We start from the raw sequence: 24,632 nt of genomic DNA, 5'->3' as shown, positions 1-24,632 counted from the left end.
ACTTCACACCTGTGCCTTTTTAGTCCCACTGTTGAAAGATCCCTTCAGGTGATCCCTTTTCAAGGTATTTAGAAAAATTGTGAAAGAGTTTTTATCAATGTATTACATGAATTTTGATCGAATTGTTTGAGTACTAGCTTGACAAACATATAGCAGTTGGATGTAATATGGTGACATCATTTAATCAGATTCACAGCTACAGGAAAATACTTGATTTTTAGAACAGAACAAAGAATAAAATTATAAAATTAAAAGCCATGAAATATTAGCAGCTAATGAGCAAATAAATGACTAGCATCAGTCACTTTTTTTTTTCCTTCAAGAGCTTGGCAAGTGTTATTTGGGTTTCAAGTGTTAGGATATAGTTATTTTGTAGTTTCTTATTGTACCCCTTGAATAGCTGAAAAAATTGACCAAAGAATCAAGTCTTTTCTGTCTGGGGTGCCAGCAAGTGGTCATAGTGAAGGCTTTGTGTCAGTCCTTTAAAAAAAAGAAAAAGATTCATTTATTTATTTGAAAGTCAGTTACAAAGAAAGAGAGATTTTCCATCTGCTGGTTCACTCCCCAGATGGCTACAGTGGCTGGGGCTGGGTCAGGCCAAAGCCTGGAGCTTCATCTGGGTCTTTCACATGGGTAACAGGGGCCCAAACACTTGGGCCAACTTCTGTTAGTTTTCCTAGGCCATTGGCAGGGAGTTGGATCTGAAGTGGAGTGGTCAGGACACAAACTGGCACCTGCATGGAATGCTATTATCACAGGTGGTGGCTTTATCCTTTTGCCACCATGCCAGCGCCTTTTTGAGGACATGCACGCCTGGGGTTTCTGTGGACTTGTTGTGTTCTGGAATGTGGGAGCCATCCTGCACTCACCACTGTCTAGGTACGTCTCTGCCTCCAGCTGTGTCGGAAGTACTTGCATAGTGAATATGTCCAGGAGTGTGGCTGGCTGGCACCCATGCTACCAAACCAGTCTAGGGCTTGCAGCCTCATGCTGTTTTTTTTTTTTTTTTTTTTTTTTTTTAAAGATTTGTTTGAAAGGCGGAGTTACAGAGAGAGAAGCAGAGACAGAGAAGGAGGTCTTCTATCTGCTGGCCAGAATGGCTAGGGCTGGGTCAGGCTGAAACCAGGAGCCTGGAATTCCATCCGGGTCCTCCATGTGGCTGGCAGGGGCCAAGAACTTGGGCCATCTTCTGCTGCTTTCCCAGATGCATTAGCAAGGAGCTGGATCAGAAGTGGAGCACCTGGGACCTACAAATCAGATGCGAGTGTTGTAGGCAATGGCTTAACCTGCTGTGCCCCAGTGCAGAGGTCTTAAAAATACAAATTAAATTACAGGAGCTTATCATGAAACAGGAAATGTCTACTGCCTCATGGACTGTGATATGTCAAAGAGATGGAGCCTGTGCAGTAGGTTGCTAGGCATCTTTGTTCCGCAAGCACTTTCCATATTAGGCCTGTCACTGATGGAGGTTGTAGCACAAATTTTTTTCAGTATGGAGTGGCTAGAAGACTGGGGAAAGATGATGCCAAAAGTGGAAATCTCATTTAAGAGAATCTTTTTGCCTAGAGACAATCATCAATTTCCACCAAACATTGCCTATGTATTTAATTTTCTTTTCTGCAGGAAGAGGAATGCCTGAATCTCTGTCTTGTGCAGACCTAAATTTCTTTTTATTTTTAAACATTAATTTTATCTATTTGAATGGCAGCGTTAGAGAGAGGGAGAGACAGAGAGAGAAATCTTTGGCTCACTGGGCCAAACCAACGCCAAGAGCCAAGTGCTTCATCCGGTGCCCCATGTGGATGCAGGGGTTCAAGGACTTGGGCCATCTTCGGCTGCTTTTCTAGGGAGGAAAAAGCAGGGAGCTGGATCCGAAGTGGATCAGCAGGGACTTAAACCAGCACCCACATAGGATGCCTGCAGCTGAACCTGTTACGCCATAATGCAGGCCCCCTAAATTAATTTCTTTGCTTAGGAAGCAAGTAACTAACAACTGATAAAATTGCTACAGAGTCCCATGAAAAAGGCAACTGATCATGAACATTTGCTTTCTTTTTCTTAAAAATGACGAAAGAAAAAAGAGGAAGAAATGAAATTTTCATTACAGTATTTTTGTAGCCTGTTTGTGTTTTTGAGCAGAAAGGACAGTCTTCATTAACCCTCCTATGCAGTTATGGCTGTGATGAGATGAACCGAGGCTATTTTAGAATCCAGCACAGCCAATGACATGTTTTGTGAGTAAGCAAGTCTTGGTATAGTTTTCCCGGTTTAAAATATGTTGATAAATAGCTCTATCTATATGATACATGTACTTATGTAGTTATGTGTAAATATCAGAGCTCTTCAAAGAGTTCGTGGAAAATATATATTATGAGAACGAGGCTGGCGCCGTGGCTCAATAGGCTAATCCTCCGCCTATGGTGCCGGCACACCGGGTTCTAGTCCCGGTCGGGGTGCCGGATTCTGTCCCGGTTGCCCCTCTTCCAGGCCAGCTCTCTGCTGTGGCCAGGGAAGGCAGTGGAGGATGGCCCAAGTCCTTGGGCCCTGCACCCCATGGGAGACCAGGAGAAGCATCTGGCTCCTGCCTTTGGATCAGCGTGGTGCGCCGGCTGCAGCGCGCCAGCCGTGGCAGCCATTGGATGGTGAAGCAACAGCAAAAGGAAGACCTTTCTCTCTGTCTCTCTCTCTTTCACTATCCACTCTGCCTGTCAAAAAAAAAAAAAAAAAAAATTGTGGGTTTCAGGAATTTTTGCACCAAAATAAACTTTTAATTCCATTTCTAAGACCCTTTTGAAGTAGGGATCTTCAAAAAGTTTGTGGATAAATGGAATTAAAAGATAAAAATATAAATTTTATTATTTCTTGGCATTAGCTCTATTATGTTCAAGACACTTTTTTAAGTGATAATAACAAGCACTAGTTGGTATTAGAACAGAGAGTCCTGTGAATTTAGTCATGTCAATGCAGTGGTTTTTTTACATTATTAAATGAAGACATTAAGAAACAAGAATAAGAGGAACCAAATCAGGACTGCAGAGTGGGAATCTCATGACTTCCTGTTAAAACATTGCCTTTGTTTGGTATAGAGGCATGATGAACTTTGTCAAAGCACTCTGGTGTTCCGCCTAACAGTTAAGATGACTGCATCTCAGATTGCAGTGCCTGGGTTCAGTTCCTGACTCCAGGCCCTGACTGCAGCTTCCTGCAAATGTGGACCCTGATGGCTCAAGTGATTGGGCTCCTGCCACCCACATGGGAGGCTTGCATTGAGTTCCTGGCTCCTGGCTTTGTCCCTAGATAGCAGCTGTTGTAGTCATTTGGGAAGTCAACTAATAGAAGAGAGCTCTCTGTTTCTTAAAAAAAAAAGAAGAGGATTCAGAATAAGCAAATGTTATTTCCCTTTCGTTTGGAAAGTCAACAAGGAAAATGCTTTGAGTATCCCAAAAAACTGTTACCACAACCTTCTGCTTTGTCCCGGTCTGCTTTGAGTAGACCACTTTTACCTCTATGTGCTTTGTCTTCAGGACTGTACAGGTAAAGCCATGTTTCGTACCCTATTCCAATTATTGGAAGAAATACCTCAGAATCCTAATGATACTTTCAAAAAATTTCCATTGAAAGTTCTGATCTTTTCTGCAGTTGATCTGGGTGCAACAATTTTGGCATCCACTGAGCAGAAAGTTTGTTCTATTTGACTTTTTCATTCAAAATGATATAAGCTGAATCCAGCGTATATTGAGATACCCATGGTGTTGGCTGTTGTCTCTGTAGTTAATCATTAGTTCTCTTCAGTTAGGGTGTGAGTAAGATTAGCAGCTGATGTGGATGGTCTGCTGCTGAGGGCTTCAGCATCACCTTGTCTCTTAAAGAAGTTACCGATTTGTAAGCTGCTGGCTGGGGGAGCATTGTCCCATAAATGTCTGTAAAGCATCACCAGTTTCACTATTCTTTACCATCAATTTGATGTTTGTTTTTGTTTCAATTTTAGCAAAATTCATGTTGTTTTGATATAGACTCTTTTCAACGGGTGTACTTTTTTGGACCTCAGACTAGATCTTGTCCAGATATATAACAAATTAACATGAGTTTACTTTAATGCAAAAGAATTTTGAAATACATGCAGTTTATAATCTGCATTTTATGAACTTTTTGGAGATTCCTTATAGATTCTATGTTTGTAAATATATTCATTTAAATATATCAGGGAATGTTGTTACTACAATGAATTCTCTGGTAAATGCTGTTGAAAATGTCACGTATAGAATCTAGGTATTCAGTTGTGTGCTGTGGTAAGTTTAAGTGTCTCAGTGCAGTAAAATCCTCCTGCCTGTCCCTGTAGCATTATATTTCTCTGTCCCCAGCCAATTTCTTGTGGTAGTGGTGGGGGGGTCTACTGGTATGATCGTGCCCTAAGGATGTTCCTTCAGGATACTGTCAGCAAACTCACCCTCAGCTGGGTTGGAAACCAGTCAGGTATGGCAGGTGTATGTTGGGCTACAGACACCATCTGGGCTGTATTTTCCATGTCTAGGCAGAGTCCCAACTTTGGTGGTGTTTAGCCAATCAGAAGGCTTTAGGGGACACTTTAGTTTTTTTTTTTTCCTAATTTTCTTCTTCCTTTTTTTGTTTAATGAAACAACAGATTTATTACCTTTATGTTAGAGAACAGAGATACAAAACGAGGCTAACTGGGCTAAAATCAAAGTGTGGGCAGGACTTTACTTTGCTCCTTCTGGGAAAGCCTAGGAGAATATTCCTGACCCTGTCCAGGTTTTCCAAGTTTCTTGGCTTGTGGCCCCTCCTTTGTCTCCGAGCCAACCACAGGCAGTGACTGACACTAACCCCTCTGCCTCCTTTCCTAGTGGTTGCAGTGGCCTGTCTGAATTACCCGTGACAGTCTTATTTTTTGAGCAACCTTAATCCCATCTTGCTGCCCAACACAACATACAGGCTCTGCAGAGTGGCTTTGGACAGCCTGGGGAGGCCGTTACTCTGATTAACATAAAGCCCCTCCTTTTAGATGTATTTTTAATCATCATTAGATTTTTTTTAGACTTCTCATTGGTGATGGAAGGCTGCTGGTGGTGTTTTTAACCTGACGGGTGTAAGCAGCTGTATTGTATTTCATCCATGAAAAGAAAGCCTAGTTCTTAAGCGTCACAGCATGAAAGCTCCGGAGGAGAGCACTGGGCCGAGGTCTCATGGATGGGTGAGGATTGGGGGCTGACAGGTATGTTGTTTTCCCAGGTCCGGGCCCACCAGCTGGTCTTGCCACCCTGTGATGTAGTGATCAAAGCTGTCGCCGACTACGTCCGCAACATTCAGGATACCTCTGACCTGGATGCCATAGCTAAAGATGTTTTCCAGCACTCACAGGTAAACCTCAGATTTGCAGGGTAGGCTTTGCCCAGTGGTGTACCAGGTGAGGGGGGCTTAGGAGGCACAAGCTGATTATTTGTGTCTGAGCACGTCCTTGGCCATCAGGCCACTCTGAAGAAGCCCTGGGCTCTGGGCTTCCAAATTCTCCATCTTAATAGGATTTGTGTTGCAGGATTTCAAGTTATCTACATCAGATGGGTCCGAGGGTATTGAGTCTTTGATGTGTGTGTTCCCGTCAGGGGATTGTCGGGGGTTTTCTTCCCTTGGGGAGTAAGGCATGCAGGCAGGCCAGCTTTAGCAGAGAAGGTGAGGTTTGAGGGACTCCTGTTCTGCCTCTGGGAAACTGAAACCCTGGGCAGATGTGTTCAAGTTGCTGGCTGCTCTCAGCTCCGTTGACTGCAGATGGTGAGTAAGGCCTCTCTGCGCGGGACCAGGGGCGTGGCAGAGAAGGCGGAGGTTGTGGTGCTGGAGTCCTGGCTTGGCTGCCGCCTCCCAGTTCTGCTTTCCTGCTGTATCACTTTCGGAGTTAAGGTTCAGGAATAATCTCTTAACTTCCTGGGAGACTTTAATGTCACTCTGACTTCTGTCTAACATGAAAAGCTGAACTATAGAAATGTTAGTGCACATGACCAGTGGCATCCTAATTTACAAAGGCTTTCCTACGTCTGTTTCAGTCTAGAACAGGTGACAAAGTCACTCGATTTAAGAGAGCGATTGGATATTACTCAGCAACTAGTAAGCCTGTGTCATTTCACCCACCACATTACTTAGGTAAGTAAATACGGGCCTCAATGATCAATACTGACCATTCAGTAATCCAGAGCTGTAGATGTTCATGGAGGATGCTTGTTTTGAAGTGTCGATTTTCTGTGGTTGTACAGATAAGTGCAGCTGAGCTTCCTGGGCAGACTCAGGCAGTCCCTGACCCTGCTGAGGGCATCCCTAGAGTGGAGGAGCTGAGTGGGCCACGTGACCAGGCACGGCCCTGCAGGGTGGAGCTCTTACTGTCTGTGTTCCTCCAGGGCACAGGCGGCCGAAGGAGCTGCGGAGGGCTTCATATGTGCGGTGGACTTGTCGCTGCTCCTTTATTGCCTTTTATTTATTTATGTTTTGGAGAAGAGATTTGGAATTGGGAAAAGGGAGTAAATGGAAACTGTCAACGCAGGGCCTGCTTGCAGGTCCTGTCTCCCGGGGTTGGGAAGCCCTCAGCTGAGCACTGGCGCCCCCTGAGGTGTATGGGCCTCCTGTGAGTCCAGAGCACTGCGCGTCTGGGAAGTAGTTCCCAGCTTTGCTGGGATTGTGAGGTTTGCTTCGTGTCAGCTGTTAACCAAAGAAGGCATGCTCCGGCTCTGAGGGCAATCAGATTAATTCCAAGGTTGAAAATGCCCCTGAGAGCAGTCCTTTACTGAGACAGTGTCCTTGTGTGCACTGTATTACTGGCTGCCTGTGTCCAGACACTGGGGCCACAGCCTAGAAGACAGTGCTGGGTTGGGGTAACTGTGTGGGAGGTGGGTGGGCAGCTCAATGTGACCATCACTGCCTGCCCCAGCCCCTCTTTGGGGCACGTTCCTTGCTGCCTACTCCCCTTCAGTTCAGCCTCCTCACAGCAGCCAGAGTGACACTGAAAGTGTATACTGGACAGCTCTAGCACCTGAAACCCTCTGTGGACACCCATCACACTCAGATGAACTCCTAGCTTTTTACCTGCTCTCACCCCTGATCTACCCCTGCCTGCTATCTGCTCCTTACACTGAGGCCCATCTTCCTTGAGTGAACCAAGCTGCCTCTGCTGTGGCCTTGGTGGCCATAGTTGACGTGAGGTGCTCCTTGCTGTGGCTGATGTGTTGGGCTTTTCTGAGCTAGGAGAACCTGGCTTGGATGTCCCTACTCTTAGGCCACAAGCTTGTCAGTGAATAAATATTTGAGTTAATCCACTAACGGGTTTTAAATCTGGGGGATGAAGTGACGAGTTGTGTTGTAGGATTACTGCTAGAAAAGTGATGTGAGCTGTTGGGAGGATGGAGACTAGCTACACAGGGTTAATTAACGTATGTCTACTATGTGCGTCACACACAGAAGACTTTAATAGTGGGTTATGGAGACAACGGAGAGCAAGGAGTTGACACCAAAATCTGCATCTGGCCCTGCTGCTCTGTGTTTTTGGACAGAGGTTATTATGTGACTATCAGGAAGAAAGTGTGCAGTGACGTGGTTGTTCCGTGGCAGGTACCGTCACTGTTGCTCCTCAAGCAGAGTGACCTCAGCAGGCACTGAGAGGTCAGGCATTGAACTGGACAGTCAGGAAGGCAGATGGTACCCACGGGTGGGAGTAGCACCCCTGATGGCCCTGCCAACACTCGGCTCCTTCTCACACTGTCTTTGGGAGGAGTTGTCACCATGTGCTTGGGATTAGGATGGTTTGTTCAGGAGGAGGCGAACAGGAATGTAAACGTGGATAGGAGCAGTCTGCCTTACATTGGCATTGGTCTGGGCTAACAGTCACAGTTCTGAATAGACAAGGAGAGTGCTAAGTCACGTTAGCATGTGGTAGACTGCCAGACACCTTCCTGCCCTTCTGAAAACATCAACCTGGCGTTGCTGGTGAGTTTTTCTAGATGATACTGACCCTGGGTCATTTCTTTAAAATATTTTTAAAAATTTTTTTATTTTATTTTTTTGACAGGCAGAGTTAGACAGTGAGAGAGAGAGAGACAGAGAGAAAGGTCTTCCTTCTGTTGGTTCGCCCCCCAAATGGCCGCTACAGCCGGTGCTGCGCCGATCCGAAGCCAGGAGCCAGGTGCTTCCTCCTGGTCTCCCATGCAGGTGCAGGTGCCCAAGCACTTGGGCCATCCTCCACTGCCTTTGACCCTGGGTCATTTCTACTCAGGAGTTTATGGAGAGGAAAAGTAGAATTGATAAAGAATTAGGGATTTCTAGAAAATTATTTTCAGGCAGGCAGATGCACATGGTAACTGCCTGTAAATCCTGTACAGAACTCCTTGACGCTCTGACTGTGGCAGAAATCAGAATCATATGAGGGGCTCAAATCAGTGCCAGGTGCACAATTATCATGCTGGATATTGGCAGTGCTGAACTTGTGGGTGGTGGTGTGGCCTGGGGCAGCAGGAGATGAGGTTGAATGGAGCCTGAGCAGGACTGGGGCAGGCTTGTCTTAGGCTACATGTGCACCGTGTAGAACCAGCAGAATCGACTCTTTAACAACTACCTTGGTCGCTTTTCTGATAGTTCTAAAGAAGCAAGTACTGTGTAGAAGGGTCTTGCTGGTTTCACCTCTGCACCCTGCCAGGGAAGCCAGAGGGCAGGCCTGGAAACCAATAGGAGTCCACAAGACGCTGCGTGGATGTGGGAGGGCACTTTTTGGACACCTTGGTTGGAGCCCAAGAAGTATTTCCTATGAAGTGTATTCACTTGAGTGGCAGGTGAGGCATGAGTGGCCCCTGGCAATCTATGTTAGAACCTTCCCATGGTGCACTGTGTTGAAAGAGTCATACTAAAAGATTAGAGTATGGCCACTTGGGGAGGCGGTGGTTAGTTGACCTTAACTGGAGGTTTATAATCTTAGCTGGAATTTCTGATTTACCTCAAAACTGTCAGGCTCTTTTTGGGGCCTCAGGAATCTCTGTTTACAAAACAAAGTATCCTTGGCTTGACCCCAGCCATCTTACACTTTGGGAATCACTGCTCACCCTTCGTTCAAACCTGTGGGTCTTCTTGCAGTGTTGAGAAAAAAAATTCAGATTTCCAGGAGTTGATGGCAGTACAGTTCATAGGAAATACACACCTTGTTCTGTTGCCCCAGCAGTGCTTTCTGGGCAGAGGCAGGGCATTGTTCCTGGGTGGGAAGGGCGGGCTCTGGTATATACTGACTCTGCACCATGCACTCTCTGAAATGTTACTCCCAGCTCACTTATTTGTGTTGGCTTGGAAAGTGCTTCCTTTCAGGCTTTCACTGTGTCATAGATACTGTGGGGACCTGCAGACTAGAGGCAGTTGCAGCTTGTCCTTGCTGTCATAGCGCATGGTCTGCTGTAGCTCATCGGGAAGCACCCCTCCCAATGCCAGCACACAAACAAGATCAACTTGTCAAAATATTTGGTTCCCTGGTTACACAAGTAGCTTCAAAATCATTGGCAGAATTTTCATAACACATAACATAGGTGCTGGGATCCCGCCTCTGGTCGTGCATGTAGAATTTGTGGCACTAGCTAGTCCTGTCATATATTTAGAAGGGCGCAGGTGGAGCTGAGGCCCCCTGAGGCTGAAGGAGCAGCTGCTGTGTCTCACTGGCCTTCCATGGAGCACAGTAAGTAAATGAGCTCCTACTGCACATGTGTTGAAATGACTAAAGCATAAAACTGCACCTACACCCAGTGCAGGCGAGGATGTAGAGCAACAGGAACTCCTCATTCACCACTGGTGGGAATGCAGAGTGATACAGCCACTTTGGAAGATAGTTTGTCAGTTTTTTGCAAAACGAAACATGAGTGTACTCTTGCCGTGTGATCCAGCAATCATTCCTTGGTGTTTACCCAAAGGAGCTGACAACTTGGGTTTATACAAAAACCTGCACTCAGATATTTATAGCAGTTTTACTCACAAATTATAAAATTTAGAAGCAACCAACATGTCCTTTGATAGGTGAACGGATAAATAAACTGACACAAGTTAGGAAAAGACAGGGAGGGATTTTAAATACATTATATGATGTCAACAAAACTGATCTGAAATACTCCCTGCTGTGTAATTGCCACTCTCTGACCTCAAAAAAGCAAAACTATGGAGCCAGTAAAAAGATCAGTGGCTGCCAGGTGTTAGTGAGGATGGGGGATGAGTAGCTGGAACACAGGACTTTTAGGCAGTGAAACTATGTTATGTAGCTGTAAAAGTGGACATATGTCATTATGCATTTGCCCAAACCCATAGAATGTACATCTCTTAAGAATGTATTCTAGTGAAGACTACTTCAGGTGGTAATGATGTGTAGGTTCCTCAATTGCAACAAATGAACCTCAGCAGTGCAAGGTGTGTACTTTCTCAGGTGTCCTTTAAACCTAAAAATGCTCAAAGCAATAAAGTCTGTTAATCTTTGTTTAAACAGAAGAAAGTACATTGATTTGTTCTTTCCATGCCAGGCGTTGTGCTGGGTGCTGGATTATGTGGCAAACAAGAGAGCTCTCATTGTTGCCCTTATAGGTGAGTGTACAGACTAGTGGGGGAGACCGACACCAAGGATCCTGCATGAGCAAGAACAGGAAGCTCAAGGAAAGGCAGTCTGAGGGAGCTAACACAGATAAGATCAGCCCTCTGATTCTGACTGATTAGATTGATGTTGAGGGTGAGGTTGGAAGTTGGTGGGGATTTAGTGAGGTACTGATATGGGAGGAAGGGTACTCCTTGTAGCAGAGACAGTGTGCAAAGGCCTTGAGGCAAGAGAACATGGTGTGGAAGCAAAGGAAGACCCTGTTCGAAGCCAGGAAGCAGAGGAGAATGGGTGGTGATGCTGAAGGTGCAGTGCAGGGCCACGCACCACCATGGATTTCAGACTTTGCTCTCAGGACAATGGAAGTTCATCCGAGGAGCTTTCATTATAAAAACTCTGAAGTTTTGTAACTACTGTGCTATGATGTATTGTTAGTAGAGCACTATTAGTATTTTAACTCTCTTATATATTTGTCTCTGGTTGCATTCCCCAGTAAATTTGGTCTTCATTGTTCCCTTTTCTGTATAATTTTATCTTGTCTCTGTCCCTCAATACTAGATAGTTTCATTTGTCTGTCATGAAATGAAATCTCATGGCATGTAGTGTTCTAACTTGCTCTTTTAGTTCAATAGTAATGTGACCAGATTTCACTCATGTTGGTGTGATTCTATTTTTGATTGCTATATGACATTCCATTGCATCAGTATATACTTGTGCATTCTGCTGATGGAAGTTGGGCTAATTCCAGTTGCTTGGCATGTACTGACAGCGACGTTGAGAACATTCCTCACGGGCCTGCAGGGTTCCAAGCAGACTGCGGGGCAGGGTCCTGCTCGTGCTCCCAGTGTAGACTTCCCGTTTCTTCTTCCAGCAGAAGACAGGAAGCCCTCTAGTTACTCCACTTTTTTTTTTTCCATCTAGTGATTGTGAAACTATATTTCATGATGGTTTCAGTTTTTGTTTCCCTGGTTACTAATGGGGTTACATGTCTTTAAGATCAGCAGTTCATAGTATTTCCCACTTTGAGAAATACCTGCTCATGTTGTGTGCCTGGGTTTCTATTGGCTTGTTCTTCTATGCGTGTGTTGATTCATGGGAATACTTTATATACATATAAAGTGTGTGTGTGTATATATATATATATATATATGAGGGGACTTCAAAAAGTCCATGGAAAAATGGAATTAAATAAGTTTATCTTGGCACAAAAATTTTTTAAAATCCATTCTTAGTTTTTCACAATCTCATTTTCTTATGAATTTTTTGAAGACGCCACATAGGTGTGTGCACCAAAATAAACTTGTCTTTTAATTCCATTTTTCATTAAATTTTGAAGTGTCCTCCTTATATGGATGCCTCTTGTCAGGCCATGTGGATTGCAGACATAGTCTCCCAAGTTTAGCAGTGTGCATTTTTCTCTTTGTGATGTGCTTTTAGTTTTATTTATTTATTTTTTTTAATTAAGATTTGTTTATTTATTTGAAAAGCAGAGTTACAGAGAGGTAGAAAGAGAGAGAAGTCTTCCATCCACTGGTTCACTCCCCAAATGACCATAAAAGCCAGAGCTGGGTGGATCTGAAGCCAGGAGCCAAGAACTTCTTCTGGGTCTGCCACGTGGGTGCAGGGGCTCAAGGCCTTGGTCCATCTTTTACTGCTTTCCCAGGCAATAGTAGAGAGCTGGATTGGAAGTGGAGCAGCCGGGATTGGAACTGGCGCCCATATGGGTTGCCGGCACTGCAGGCAGCAGCTTTACCCACTATAGCACATTTGCTGGCTCCTGTGCTTTTAGTTTTAACATCAATGCATGATTATTTTCCTTCATTGTGTGTGCACTGTTGAGAAATTCTGTTCTGTGTTGGTGAAACGATATTGTGTCTGAGGTTTGCTTCATAAGAATGTAGCACTGGGGAGGAAAGCTAGACATGCAGTTAACAGGGCAAGTAGGTGGGTCATTGGCTCTTCATTTGTTCCTTTCCCTCTTGTGTGTGCTTTGAAGATGTATTCAATTGAAAGGCGGGGTGCTGGAGGGGGACAGAAATCTCTTCCATTTGGTTCTCTCCCCAAATGCTCACAATAGTCAAGGCTGAGTCAGGTTAAAGCCTAGAGCCTGGAACTCAATCCAGTTCTCCTATATAGGTGGCAGCAACGCAAGTATTTGAGCCATCGTCTCCCAGGGTGTTCATTAGCACGAAGCTGAATCGTAGACCATTCTGAGACTCAAACCGAAGGCCTCTGAAGTGAGATACAGGTGTCCAAGCATCAACCCTGATGTCTTTTTCTTTTTGATCCTTAAATTACCTGAACCAACTGTGACCTGGAACACACTATATAGTAGAACGTAGGGATGGTGACTATTCTCTTGTAGTTTCTGATCTAAGGAGGAAAGTTTGGGGGCAGGTGTTTAGCCTGGTGGTTAAGATGCCGATTAGAATGTCCAGTTCCCCTTATCAGAATGTCTGGATTTGATTCCAAGCTTTGCTTCTGATTCTAGCTCCTTACTCACACTCGTCCCGAGAGGCAGTGGTGGTAGTTCAAGTACTTGGGTCACCTGCCACCCATGTGAGAGACCTGGGTTGACTTCCCAGCTCCTGGCTTCCACTGGCCCAAACCCAGCTGTTGTTGGCATTCAAGGAGTGAACCAGCTGATGGAAGTTTGCTCTTTCTGTCTCACTGTCTCTCAAATAACTCACTCCAAATTTTAAAAATAATAAAATAAAGGGGAGAGCTTAACTTTTCATCACTTGACACTTAGCATTATCTACCCGCCTTTGCAGATGAACAAACATCCTTGTTCAAGAGGTGTATTCTGAGGAGTGCTATATGCAAGCTCATCTCAGTCGCTGGGCTTCAGTGTGGCGTGGGCAGGAGCAGGTGTGGGGAAGTGGTGAGGTAGGTGTATGGCCACAAGGCTGGACCCTGCACAGAGGAGGAGGAAGGAGAAGGAGCAGTTCACAGACTTGAAGATAGCCTAGCAGGTGCTGATAGTTTGGGAACTATCTCCCAGGTATTTGGCCTGAGCAGCACAGATGCAGGTACCATTTGTGAGACAGAAAATTAGAGGTGGGGCATCTCCAGTTTTCAGTAAGCAGGTGAATTCCCAGGTGGAAGCAGAATGGGGGTGCCAGTCCTGACCTGGGATTCCTTGGTACATGGTACTGGCTGGAGCTGTGGGACGGCATAAGCAGTGAGGAATCTGAGACAGTGCCTCAGGCCAGGCCAAGGAGAACAGTGCAGCAGAGAATGGCCCTAGTGAGGCTAAGGAGACCGGTGTGTCGTACGAGGCGGGACTAGGGAAGGCGGCAGACCACCAGTGGAGAGTCAGAACAGCAGCAGGCCTTGGCCACACCCATGTGCGTTTGGTTGCTTGGCTATCAACAAGGAACCAGGAGTCCTAAAATATAGTGTTTAGCAGGGCCGGCGCCATGGTGCAGTGAGTTAAGACTCTGCCTGTGGTGCTGGCATCCCATATGGGTGCCGGTTCTAGTCCAGGCTGCCCCACTTCCGGTCCAGCTCTCTGCTATGGCCTGGGAAAGCAGTGGAAGATGGTCCAAATCCTTGGGCCCCTGCACCCACGTGGGAGACCAGGAAGGGGCTCCTGACTCCTGGCTCCTGGCTTCAGATCAGCGCAGCTCCAGCCCTTGCAGTCATTTGGGGAGTGAACCAATGGAGGGAAGACCTTTCTCCCTATCTCTTCCTCTCACTCTCTGTAACTCTAACTCTCAAATAAAATAAATAAAATCTTTAAAAAAAAATAGTGTTTAGCTTTCTACCTGTTCAGCAGGGAAAGCCAGAAGGGTATGGCCAGTGATATCCTCCAAGTCTGCCTCTGGTCAGACCTACCCATGAAGGGGTGGGATTCTGAGATGGGAGGGGGGATTACACACGCTTAAGTTGTGACAGGGCTGAATGAACTGAGAGGGGAGACTTGATGACCCAGAGCTGTTTTGCAGAACTTATATGGAGAAAGTAGCTTGTGGCAAACCGAAGTGTGCGTTGTGCACTCCCTTACCTGTACTTTAAATGTTACTGCAGCCTGTAGCACTATCACTTTGCTCTGTACACTGTGCTAATGGTTATTTGGGAAATAAAGTGCACCTCCAAAATCTGTGGAAACGAAGAAACTGTGTGAAGAATGGTGTTAGCCACTGCAGAGACCCCCAAGCTGACAGAGAGGTGGTCAGTGTCCAAGGGTGAGAGCTGGACCCGTGGTCTAACTGAGGCCATGCAGACCCTCCAGAAAACAAGCCACTTGTGACCTGCCTGAGGAAGCTTGGACATCCGTTACAGGAACTCTAGGAAAAGGGCTAAAAGTGAGAGAGGCTGTGTGGCCACCACCCAGCTCAGGGCCTCCCCTCCCTTGGTCTCACAGACCCCCAAGGCCGACGAGTGGCCCATCATGCAAGCTGCACAGTAGCCAGCCTGCTTTCAGTTCCCAGCAGCCTGTGCTGTATGAGAACAGGGGCGTGGTGCTCAGAGGGTGCTTCACTGGTTCACCCTGCCCCTGCTGCCAGCACCTAGAGCATGTTCAGTTTTTGCGATTAAAAACATTTTATCTCCGCCAAGTACTCTATTTTTGCTCTACTTGACTAATAACTTTTTTTTGAAGACATATTTATTTGAAAGGCAGTTAGAAAGAGGTGGGGAGGGAGATCTTCAATCTGCTTCTTTACTCCCCAAATGGCTGCAGTCGCCAGAGTTGGGCCAGGCGAATACCAGGAGCCTGGATCTCCTTCTGGGTCTCCCACATGGATGGCTCAGGTAATCTCCTCTGCTTCCCCAAGCACATCAGAGGGAGCTGGATCAGATGTGGAGCAGCTGGGACTCAAACTGGCACTCATATGGAATGCCAGCACTGCAGGTGGTGGCCTAACCTGCTACAAGACAATTGGCAACTCCTACTAATGACTTTTTTTTTTTTAATGTTGGAGAGAGCGGATTTCTTTTCTTTCTTTTCCTTTTTTTGAACATTATTTGAAAGAATTAAAGAGAGGCCGGCGCCACGGCTCAGTAGGCTAATCCTCCATCTTGCGGCGCCTGCACACCAGGTTCTAGTCCCGATCGGGGCGCCGGATTCTGTCCCGGTTGCCCCTCTTCCAGGCCAGCTCTCTGCTGTGGCCAGGGAGTGCAATGGAGGATGGCCCAAGTGCTTGGGCCCTGCACCCGCATGGGAGACCAGGAGAAGCACCTGGCTCCTGCCTTCGGATCAGCACGGTGCGCCGGCTGCACCGCACCAGCCGCATCGGCCATTGGAGGGTGAACCAACGGCAAAGGAAGACCTTTCTCTCTCTCTCTCTCACTGTCCACTCTGCCTGTCAAAAAAAAAAAAAAAGAGAGAGAGAGAGAGAGAGAGAGAAAAAAAAAGAATTAAAGAGAGACCTTCCCCCCAACTGGTTCATTTCCTAAGTGGCTACTGTGGCTGGGCCTGGGCCAGGCAGAAGCAAGTAGCCCCTTAGAACTTCAACTGGATCTCCCATGTGTGTGACAGAGGCCCAAATATTTGGGCCGTCCTCCACTGCATTCCCAGGCATGTTACCTGGTAATTAGATTGGAAGCAGAACGGCTGGGATTCAGATTGGTGCTCCCGTATGGGATGTTGGCATTGCAGGCAGCAACTTAGCTGTGCCATAACATTGGCACCTCCTTCTGCTTTTTAAATACACCAGGCTATAATGAGAGTCATTATTTTGCCCCTTGAGCTTGCTTTTGTGTTTTTTTAACTCACACTTATTTACTATTCCGTAAGAGTGTTTTGATTCACTATTATCTTTACATGTTCTGCACTTGATTTATTTTTTGAAATATGTCCTGTTCATCATTCTCAGTTTTTATCCGTTTAGAGCTAATGCGTTGAAGTCAAGAGTTTGATGGGACAGGCAGGTGGCATCTGCTGCAGAGAAGCGGGGCACTGTTAAGGCTGGGTGGGAAGTCCACTGAGCCTTCCTATCCAGCCCAGATTTTCCAAGTAAAAGTTGGAGTTTCCTGAGTCCCACTGGAGCTTTGCTTTCCAGACCATGTTCTTGCACCCTATCATTTCATTTTCAGTGTGTTTATTTTAGCTGATGAGTAAAATGAAGCTGTCTGGTCTTGTGGTTTTGAAAGATCTTTGTGGCCTGTGGAAGTTTGTGTGTGTGTGTGTGTGTGTGTGTGTGTGTGTTTCATGTATTTTGAGAGAACTGAGAAGACATCCGTCTTCCTATGCAACTGTGTTCTGGTCTGAAAGAGTGAAGATGTGACTGCCCAGGAGGGACATGATTAGGGCTATCAGTGTTGTTTAAATCTTAGGTCCCAGGACAGGAATCAGTTCAGTTAACCAGTGACTCTGAGTAAGGACCCATAGACTCTATAGGAGTAGCTTTCTAGATTGCCTCGAAGGACGGACATTAATTTATCTTATTTAATTGCTGACTGCTACACCACTGAGGCTTCTTGCTCTGTTTCTTCTGCATCCTGAGCTTTCCCCTTCAGTGCAACTGTCCTGCTGGCCAGACTCCTGAGAGATGGACTGTAGGGCGTGGAAGCCACAATTGAGTATATGTAGGTAACGTTTGCATCTCAGGACTCAGGTGCTGGGTGGACTTTGTTAGTGGGGCTGTGTCCCTTGAAGTCTCCCTCTTGCCATCCACGTTCAACAGCAGGAACGTTTGGTAAGAGGCTTGAAGCTCTCATGTGCAGCCTCACGTTGTGAAGGCAGCCCCTCTCAGTGTTGACTCATCTGGTTCTGGAAGTTCTTGCTTATGTTGACTTGATTGACTTCCACGGTTCAGTTATTTTCCATTGTTCCCGGTGCTTCAGGTGCTGCAGAGTTGCCTGTTGCGCCTACTCACTTTACCAGTATTTTTTTCACTTCTTTGCACAAAGCTGTCCCCAAGCTGATTACCCCTCAGGGTCTGCAGCTTCACTCTCCAGGATGGTGACTTTGCACCTGGTCTCTATTGGGGATTGGCCACCCAACTTATGTAGCTGGGCCCCCTCTGCCTACAACTGCACCCAGACTGTCCTTGCCCCTTATCTGGCACTCCAGGGCCACCCCTGTCTTTCCAGAACCTGTCCACTTGCAGGACAATAGGAGCAGAGTACATGAACATTCTTTACCATAACTTTGTGTCTTTTTTTTTTTTTTAAGATTTCTGTATTTATTTGAAAGTCAGAGTTACACAGAGAGAGAAGGAGAGGCAGAGAAAGAGTCTTCCATCCACTGGTTCACTCCCCAGTGGGCTGCAATGGCCAGAGGTGTGCCGATCCAAAGCCAGGAGGCAGGGGCATCCTCCGGGTCTCCCACGCAGGTGCAGGGGCCCAAGACCTTGGTCCATCTTTTACTGCTTTCCCAGGCTGTAGCAGAGAGCTGGATTGGAAGTGGAGCAGCCAGGACTTAAACTGGAGCCCATATGGGATGCCAGCACTACAGTCGGCAGCTCTACCCGCTACGCCACAGTGCTGCCCCCAACTTTGTGTCTTAACTTCTATAGAATATGAGTAGTTAATAAATATGCCTCTCTAACCATGTTTAAAATATTTGGACAATTGTGCTTAAAAAAAAAAACACCTCTTTTTTTTTTTTTTCTTTATGATAACACCTCAGCAACAATATGCCAAGTACAAGGGAGGCTTCGTAGGTTGGACTAGGAGTAGGGCTATGCAGGGCTGCTGGATAGCGGTTCTGGTTTAACTCCATCCCTTGTTAAATTTATCTTACTTTAGTTCAGAGCAGAACTGGGAGTCACTGGAGGTAGTCCCAAGGTGAAAAGCCTGCAGGGCACGCCAGGGCCTTCTTTTTTCATCCTTAAAATGGTCTTCATACTTGAAACACATGTTTAGCACAATGAAAATGATTTGCGTGTGGTAATTAAGTGGTCTTTCTGCATTTTCCTCCATCTCTGTCTTCAGTCTGCGTACTTTTCCGTAACAGTCTACTGCTGCAGTCAGTGTAAATGAGGGTGGAGGTGCTGTGCTGGGTGCCATGGGCATGCTGCTCAGAGGAGGCCGCAGCCCTCAGGAGCAGCCTTTGGAACAGTGTGCACAAATCTGTTCGCTTACTGGGCTGAGTTAGGAGGGAATAGTGCCTTGCTCTGTGGCTTCACAAGGGTTCATTGACGGTTGATGATTGCTGTCTGATTTTAGAAGATATTTTTTCCTTTGCAGCTATAATAAGGTTTGTGTAAAGGAAAGTTTAGGCTGTTGAGGAACTTTTTAGCACTAATAGCCCCAAATAGAATAAAACAAAAATGATCATCTTCACCCAAGGGCTGTTACTATTGGATAGGTGAGTCCAGTCTTTCATTGTTGCTACTCAAAGATTAGGTTTGCAAGGTTGGCTACCAGAGTTTGTGAACTAGACTTTTTATGGTAATTTAAGTTATAGTGCAAGAACCTGAATGGGTTTTGTAATAGTCTGTGCTCTGAATCTGACTGATTCCGAATCACCTGAGAATAGGCCCTTTACAGGTACATGACTTTTATCTCTCACTTGGAGGCACAGAACTAGTGGACATGCTGTTTGGATGTCTGCTGTGTGCAAATGTGTCCATGTTTAACTGTGCATGTTGCATGCTGAGTGTAGCTTGCAAGTGAGCATGCACAGTCTGTACTCCCAGAGCTACAGCTTTCTTTGTTCAGCACAAAGGTGGAAGCTGTGCCAGGACTCTCCGAGCCAGGATCAAAGGCTCGTGGCATTTCAGAACTTGGGAGCTGACGGCCCTTGGAGATAGGAAGATTGCAGCTTGTACAACTTCTGGGCCGTCCTCTGGGTGGGTAGAAATAAGCAGGGGGCCTGGCCTCCACGCCCATGTCTTTGCTTCCAGGAGGCTGCAGGTCCAGAGCGTCAGGACAGGGTTCACACTGCTGGTTTCACCATGGCTTGTGTTTGCTGAGCAAACGTCTTGCCAGCTCCACAGCTTTCAGAGTCTGAGAGGGCAGGTTGGGGGCTTTCGTGGCTTATTTATCTTGGCGAGAGGTGGTGGTGTGTGGCTGTGCTCCTCCTGCCAACGCTGTTTTCTTCAGAGGCTAGGAAGCCACAGCCCAGTATGAGGGCCAGGCAGGCCTGTGGTGTTTCCTCATGGGTTGTGTGTTCTCTATGGCCCTGGCAGGCCGAGTCTCAGCTGTGCCCTCTCTGGCTCCTTAGGTCACTGTTCAGTATCGGGGCAGTGCTGTGCAGGCCATGCTATGACCCACGTGTATTTGCTTCCTGTAGTCTGCAGTGTTGCCATGGGGATACCCATGCTTCATGTACCTCAGGTTTGGGTCAGCTTGGGAAATCCTTTACCGGCTGCTTTGCAGAAAGTCAGTGGTTTCTTTATGGCGTTGATGTGGCCCCTGAAGCCTCCTTAGGTCCCACAAAACTATGGGGGGGGCCCAAGTGTTGAGAGATCGAAGTACCTGGTGTCCTGTGTCTTTCCCTTCCCAGACAGAATTCATCACTTTACAAATTAGCGTGAGAATAAAATATAAGTATACCAGTGTGCATCAGAATAGGTTTGTCACATTGTCTTAGGAGAGCACAAAATCCCAAATTACTGATACTATAATATTAAGATGTGTAACCTAGTAATGGTTTTGCTTTAGCATTAAAAACAAACCAAAGTAGCAGCAGCAATAATCACCCTTTTTTAAAAAAAATTTAATGTATTTATTTGAAAGAGTTGGGGAGGGGGGTAGCTGTCTTCCATCCCCGATTCACTCCCCACTTGACCACAACAGCCAAGTCTGGGCCAGGCTGAAGCCAGGAGCTTGGATCTCATTGGGGTCTCCCACGTGATTGCAGAGACCCAAGCACTTGGGCAGCGAACTGGATCAAAAGTGGAACAGCTGGGACACGAACCGGCTTCCAGATGGGATGCCTGCACTGCAGGCAGCTGATTTGCCTGCTATGCCACCATGCTGACCCCAATTATCACCTTTTTATATTTCAAAATTTGGTGGATGAGTGAGAACTTAATTGTAAAGCTAAAGTAAAATTCTCATGCCTATGAAAGCCAAGGAAAATGTCTGTTTTGTTCCTTTGATGCCTGCCAGGGCTCCTGGTTCTGCTGGGATTTCAGGCTGGGAAAGACTGAGGCAGGGACATGTCAGGCATGTGGGGCTGCATGAGAACAAAAAGACCATCAAAAGTTAACTGAGACATCTGGGAAGTTAAAACCATAGCCCACATGTATCAAAGTGGGCATTATAAGACTGAGCATTTCCTAACATTAAACCCCAGTTTCTCTGAGAAGCAGGACTGGTGGGGTCAGCGTCCAGAGGTGAGAGCCAGGGCTGTAGGCTGGCCCTGGGATGCCCTGGGGTGATGGTGTTCTGCTTACAGTTGTGTTATTTTCTTCCCCTGTGGTTGACACAGCCAGACCAAATCCATTTGGCATGCCTGGGATGGTGCCGCCCTGTGTTCCCCCTCAGATGCTCAACATTCCACAGACCTCTCTGCAAGTGAAGCCCGCGGTAAGGTGACCCCGGCGGGGGGCGGCTGGTCTTGGACGCTGCGCATGTGTCACATTTCAGTGAATGCTTGAGCCATTTCTTAAGCAATGGGATTGATTTGTGAGGTAGTTCCCAATGTTGAATTAAAAATTAGCAAGGAAGAGGCAGCCTGGGCCTTCGTCTGGCCCTGTGCATGTGACCTGTGCCTTATGCTGTCTGCTTCAGGCCCCACAGGTGCCCGGCCCAGGGGGCACCCCGGGCCAGGGGCCGTACCCCTACGGTCTGGACACGAGCGGGAAGGCCCTGGTGGAGCAGAACAGCTACAGCAACATTCCGCACGAGGGGAAGCACACGCCGCTGTACGAGCGCTCCTCACCCATCAATCCAGCGCAGGGTGGCAGCCCCAACCACGTGGATTCCACCTACTTCCCTGGCTCTTCCACTTCATCGTCTTCAGACAACGATGAGGGCAGTGCAGGGGCAACAAAGTAAGTGTGCACAGGCCATGGGCTGCCCCTGCAGCCTGGGACCTAGAGGGCCACCTGGGGCGCAGCTGCACAAGTGTCGGCTCAGAGATACTTGTTATGAGGGTGGGAGGTTCACTGTGTTCAGTGTGAGACTCTCTGGCCTAGAGGAGTGAGGCAGGTTGGCCGTCTCTGGAGGGTTCCCATCCACGGCCTGGCACTTCAGGAAAGATTCGGGGGAGGGCTTTGACCAAAACATAAGGGGTATCATTCCCTGGATGGCACTATTCACTCTCACACACCAACCCCACCATTCCCCCAGAGGCCTCTGAATCAAGAGGATGCTGCATTTCCTCGCCTTCTAAATTCAGCAACCCGTAAGATTGCTCATGAATTAACACTGCCCAACCCAAACCACGGAAAGCAACCTAGACCCAGGCTCTGTTCTCCTAGAGGAGTGTTGTAGTTCACAGATCCACATTTGGTTAGCATCTGATTGAGGAGATCTTACACTTAGAGCCATGCCCCTAAACTATCTTACGGTTCAGAAAAGAGAGAAGAAAGGACAGAGCGTTTTTCCTTTGAGTCTGTCTCCTTTTCCTTAGTGTGAACTCTACTGTATGGGGTAGCTAAGAGGGACAGTTCCCAGCCTTTGTGAGGGTTTTCTGTTGTATCACCTACAGCACTCATGTTTCCTTCTGTCCTCTGACCGCCTGTGGAATGGGAGCAAATGTCTGCTGGCCTTGAGAGAGTCATTGGAGAGTTCATTGCCACCAGGGATTGCCCCCTCTGTCACAGAGCAGGATGACACTCAAACGTTCCTTTGCCGTTTGTGCAGTTCTAAAACTCTAGAATGAAGTAGAGAGTTATAAATGATCCTTCTAGCATGATAGATTGTATTTATGATATCAAGCCAGAAGTTCTGGGTTGGGGCCCAGAAATCTGCATTTAAATAAGTGAGTCTTAAGCTCCTGGGAGTGGTTGCCACGTGGCAGCCTAAGAACTGGCAGATGATCTAAGAAGCCTCGCTCCAGAATTCCAAGACCCTGTGGATTTTCTTTTAAAAATTGGCAAAGTAGGATCAAAGTGTGCGAGACAGGCTCATCTCAGCACGCAGTCTTCCTTCTGAGCTCTGAGACATACGCAGCAGCTATAAGCTTCTGACTTGGCTTCCTGTGCCAGTGACTGGCAGGCACAAGTCCAGGTTGAGGTGCCTTCTATGTCGAGACTGCCTGCCCTTAGGGCCAGGGTCACAGATGGTAAGGGGCCATCCAACCCCACAGGTTAGTGAGTGGGATTGGCTGAGGAGTCCCCACCCTGCTGTGTGTGTAGCCCTGCCCGTTGGTCAAGCTTCCTTGCCCCTGGGGTTCTGTTTTCCTCCGAACTCATGCTGCTTGTGTTGTCTTTACCCCCAACAGGGCATGCTCTAGCCTTGGCCATCTTTGTGGTATGAAATGCCTTGCAGAGGGCAGTGTGTGTGCCACAGGTCAGTGTGGACCCAAGCCATGCAACTCCACAGGACTCAGCCTGCACTTCATCATCGTAGATCAGAGATGGCCCTGTTAGAATTGAGGCTGGGGGCCTCTGGCTGCGTTTACACCCTTGCTGGCAGCATCCTTTGCTTATGCAGGTGCTGTGGCACCTGGGGCAAGAAACGATGCTGGCTTCTCACAAGGGCTCCAGCATGTCGAATGCACCGAGTATGGCGTGTTTTGTGTAGCTGGAGGCTGTGCTTAAGAGGAAAGAGAATTGCTCTTGGAGTTGAAAAAAATAAACTCACTAGGAGTAGCAAGTCTGGACTTCTCCCTTTGAATCAAGACCCTGCACTTACACTGTGCTTCCAGGATGGAAGGAAATTACCCATTCATTTTGCCAAGCAGTGCTTGAACACTTAGTTTTTACCAGTGCAAGGACAGTGAACAGGATAGGAGAGAGCTTTGCTCCTTGTGGCATTCCCTTGGCGGGTGGTATAAACATTGAACTCACAAACCCCTGGCAAATATGGTCAGAGGAGGTGCAGAAGAGCAGCTGGTGCAGAGCAGGCAGAAGGCAAGAGTGGGGGAAAAGGGAGATGGAAGTGAGAGGAGGCCCCAGACTGTGATGGAGGTGCCCAGAGTGGGCCTAGACTGGCTCAGGGCAGGGGTGGGGAGGAGGGAGACCCTTCCAGTCCTTGGGAGGGAGTTTGCTCACCTCTGGTGACAGATGGATCCCTGTACTGTGGGATCGTTCACTGCTGGGAATTCATGAGCTCCTGTACCCCAGAACTCTGCCCTTAGCTTCTTTAACAGATTGATTGTAAAGATGTTTATACTTTCTAGACAGCAAATTAACAAAGGAGAGAGATCTTCTGGTCATCCTATGAGATGTGCCTCAAGCCCTGGGCACACCCTCTACCCTTAGGACTGCGCAGAGCACTCCAAGTTAGGCCAAGGCTTGCTCTGTACGGACTTACCAGATGGGACAGGATGTCTGCAACAGAAAACAAAGGGCTAATTTTACAATTTAGAAATGTTTCCTACAGAACATGCTAAATGGTACCACGAGGAAGCAAAAAGTCAAATTCCAAATATGGGACAGTCTACAAAATAAGTGGCCTGGCTTCCCAGCAGTAAATCAGTGGCATTTTCTTAAAGGGTGATCGTGTTAGGTGGTAGGGACTGTTACTTATAAAAAAGACAACTGAAAAAGAAAAGCACCCCTGCACATTATACAGACAAGTGTCTTAAATGGCAGGAGGTCTAACACAGCTTACAGAGGAATCACAGACGGCGGATGAACATGTCAGAGGACGGTCGTCTTCATTGGAAAAACCTGAGGAGTGCAACTGAAAGCAGGACATCTTTATTTTGATTTAATTTTTTAAAGATTTATTTGTTAAATGGACTTATTTATTTGAAAGGCAGAGAAACAGCAAAAAGGACACACACACACACACACACACAGTTATCTTCCATCTACTGGTTTACTCCCCAAATGGCAGCAACAGCCAAGGCTAGGCCAAGCCAAAGTAAGGAGCCAGGAGTTTCTTCCAGGTCTCCTACGTGGGTACGTCGGCTCAAGTACTCAGCCCATCTCCCGTTGTTTCCTAAGCAAATTAGCAGAGACCTGGATTGAAGTACAGCAGCCTGGACTTGATGCTCATTGCAGGCAGAGTCTTAACC

General features: G+C 47.0%; 1 protein-coding gene across 1 annotated transcript in view; it reads left to right on the top strand.

Annotated features, from left to right (window-relative positions):
• The window catches only part of FAM120A (family with sequence similarity 120 member A), a 118,264-nt gene that overhangs the window by 46,880 nt on the left and 46,752 nt on the right, over positions 1-24,632 (top strand). Inside the window, exons 4-7 of the mRNA XM_051846971.3 lie at positions 5,248-5,376; positions 6,054-6,150; positions 20,931-21,028; positions 21,233-21,495. Of these exons, the coding sequence (XP_051702931.3) occupies positions 5,248-5,376; positions 6,054-6,150; positions 20,931-21,028; positions 21,233-21,495 (587 nt within the window). The remainder of the gene's footprint in view (positions 1-5,247; positions 5,377-6,053; positions 6,151-20,930; positions 21,029-21,232; positions 21,496-24,632) is intronic.

Source organism: Oryctolagus cuniculus, chromosome 1 (genome assembly GCF_051225735.1).
Source record: "Oryctolagus cuniculus isolate XC-2025 breed Fujian yellow rabbit chromosome 1, ASM5122573v1, whole genome shotgun sequence".
Taxonomy (NCBI): Eukaryota; Metazoa; Chordata; class Mammalia; order Lagomorpha; family Leporidae; genus Oryctolagus; species Oryctolagus cuniculus.
Note: the sequence above shows the minus strand (reverse complement) of the source record. Positions and strands in the feature narration are given on the sequence as shown.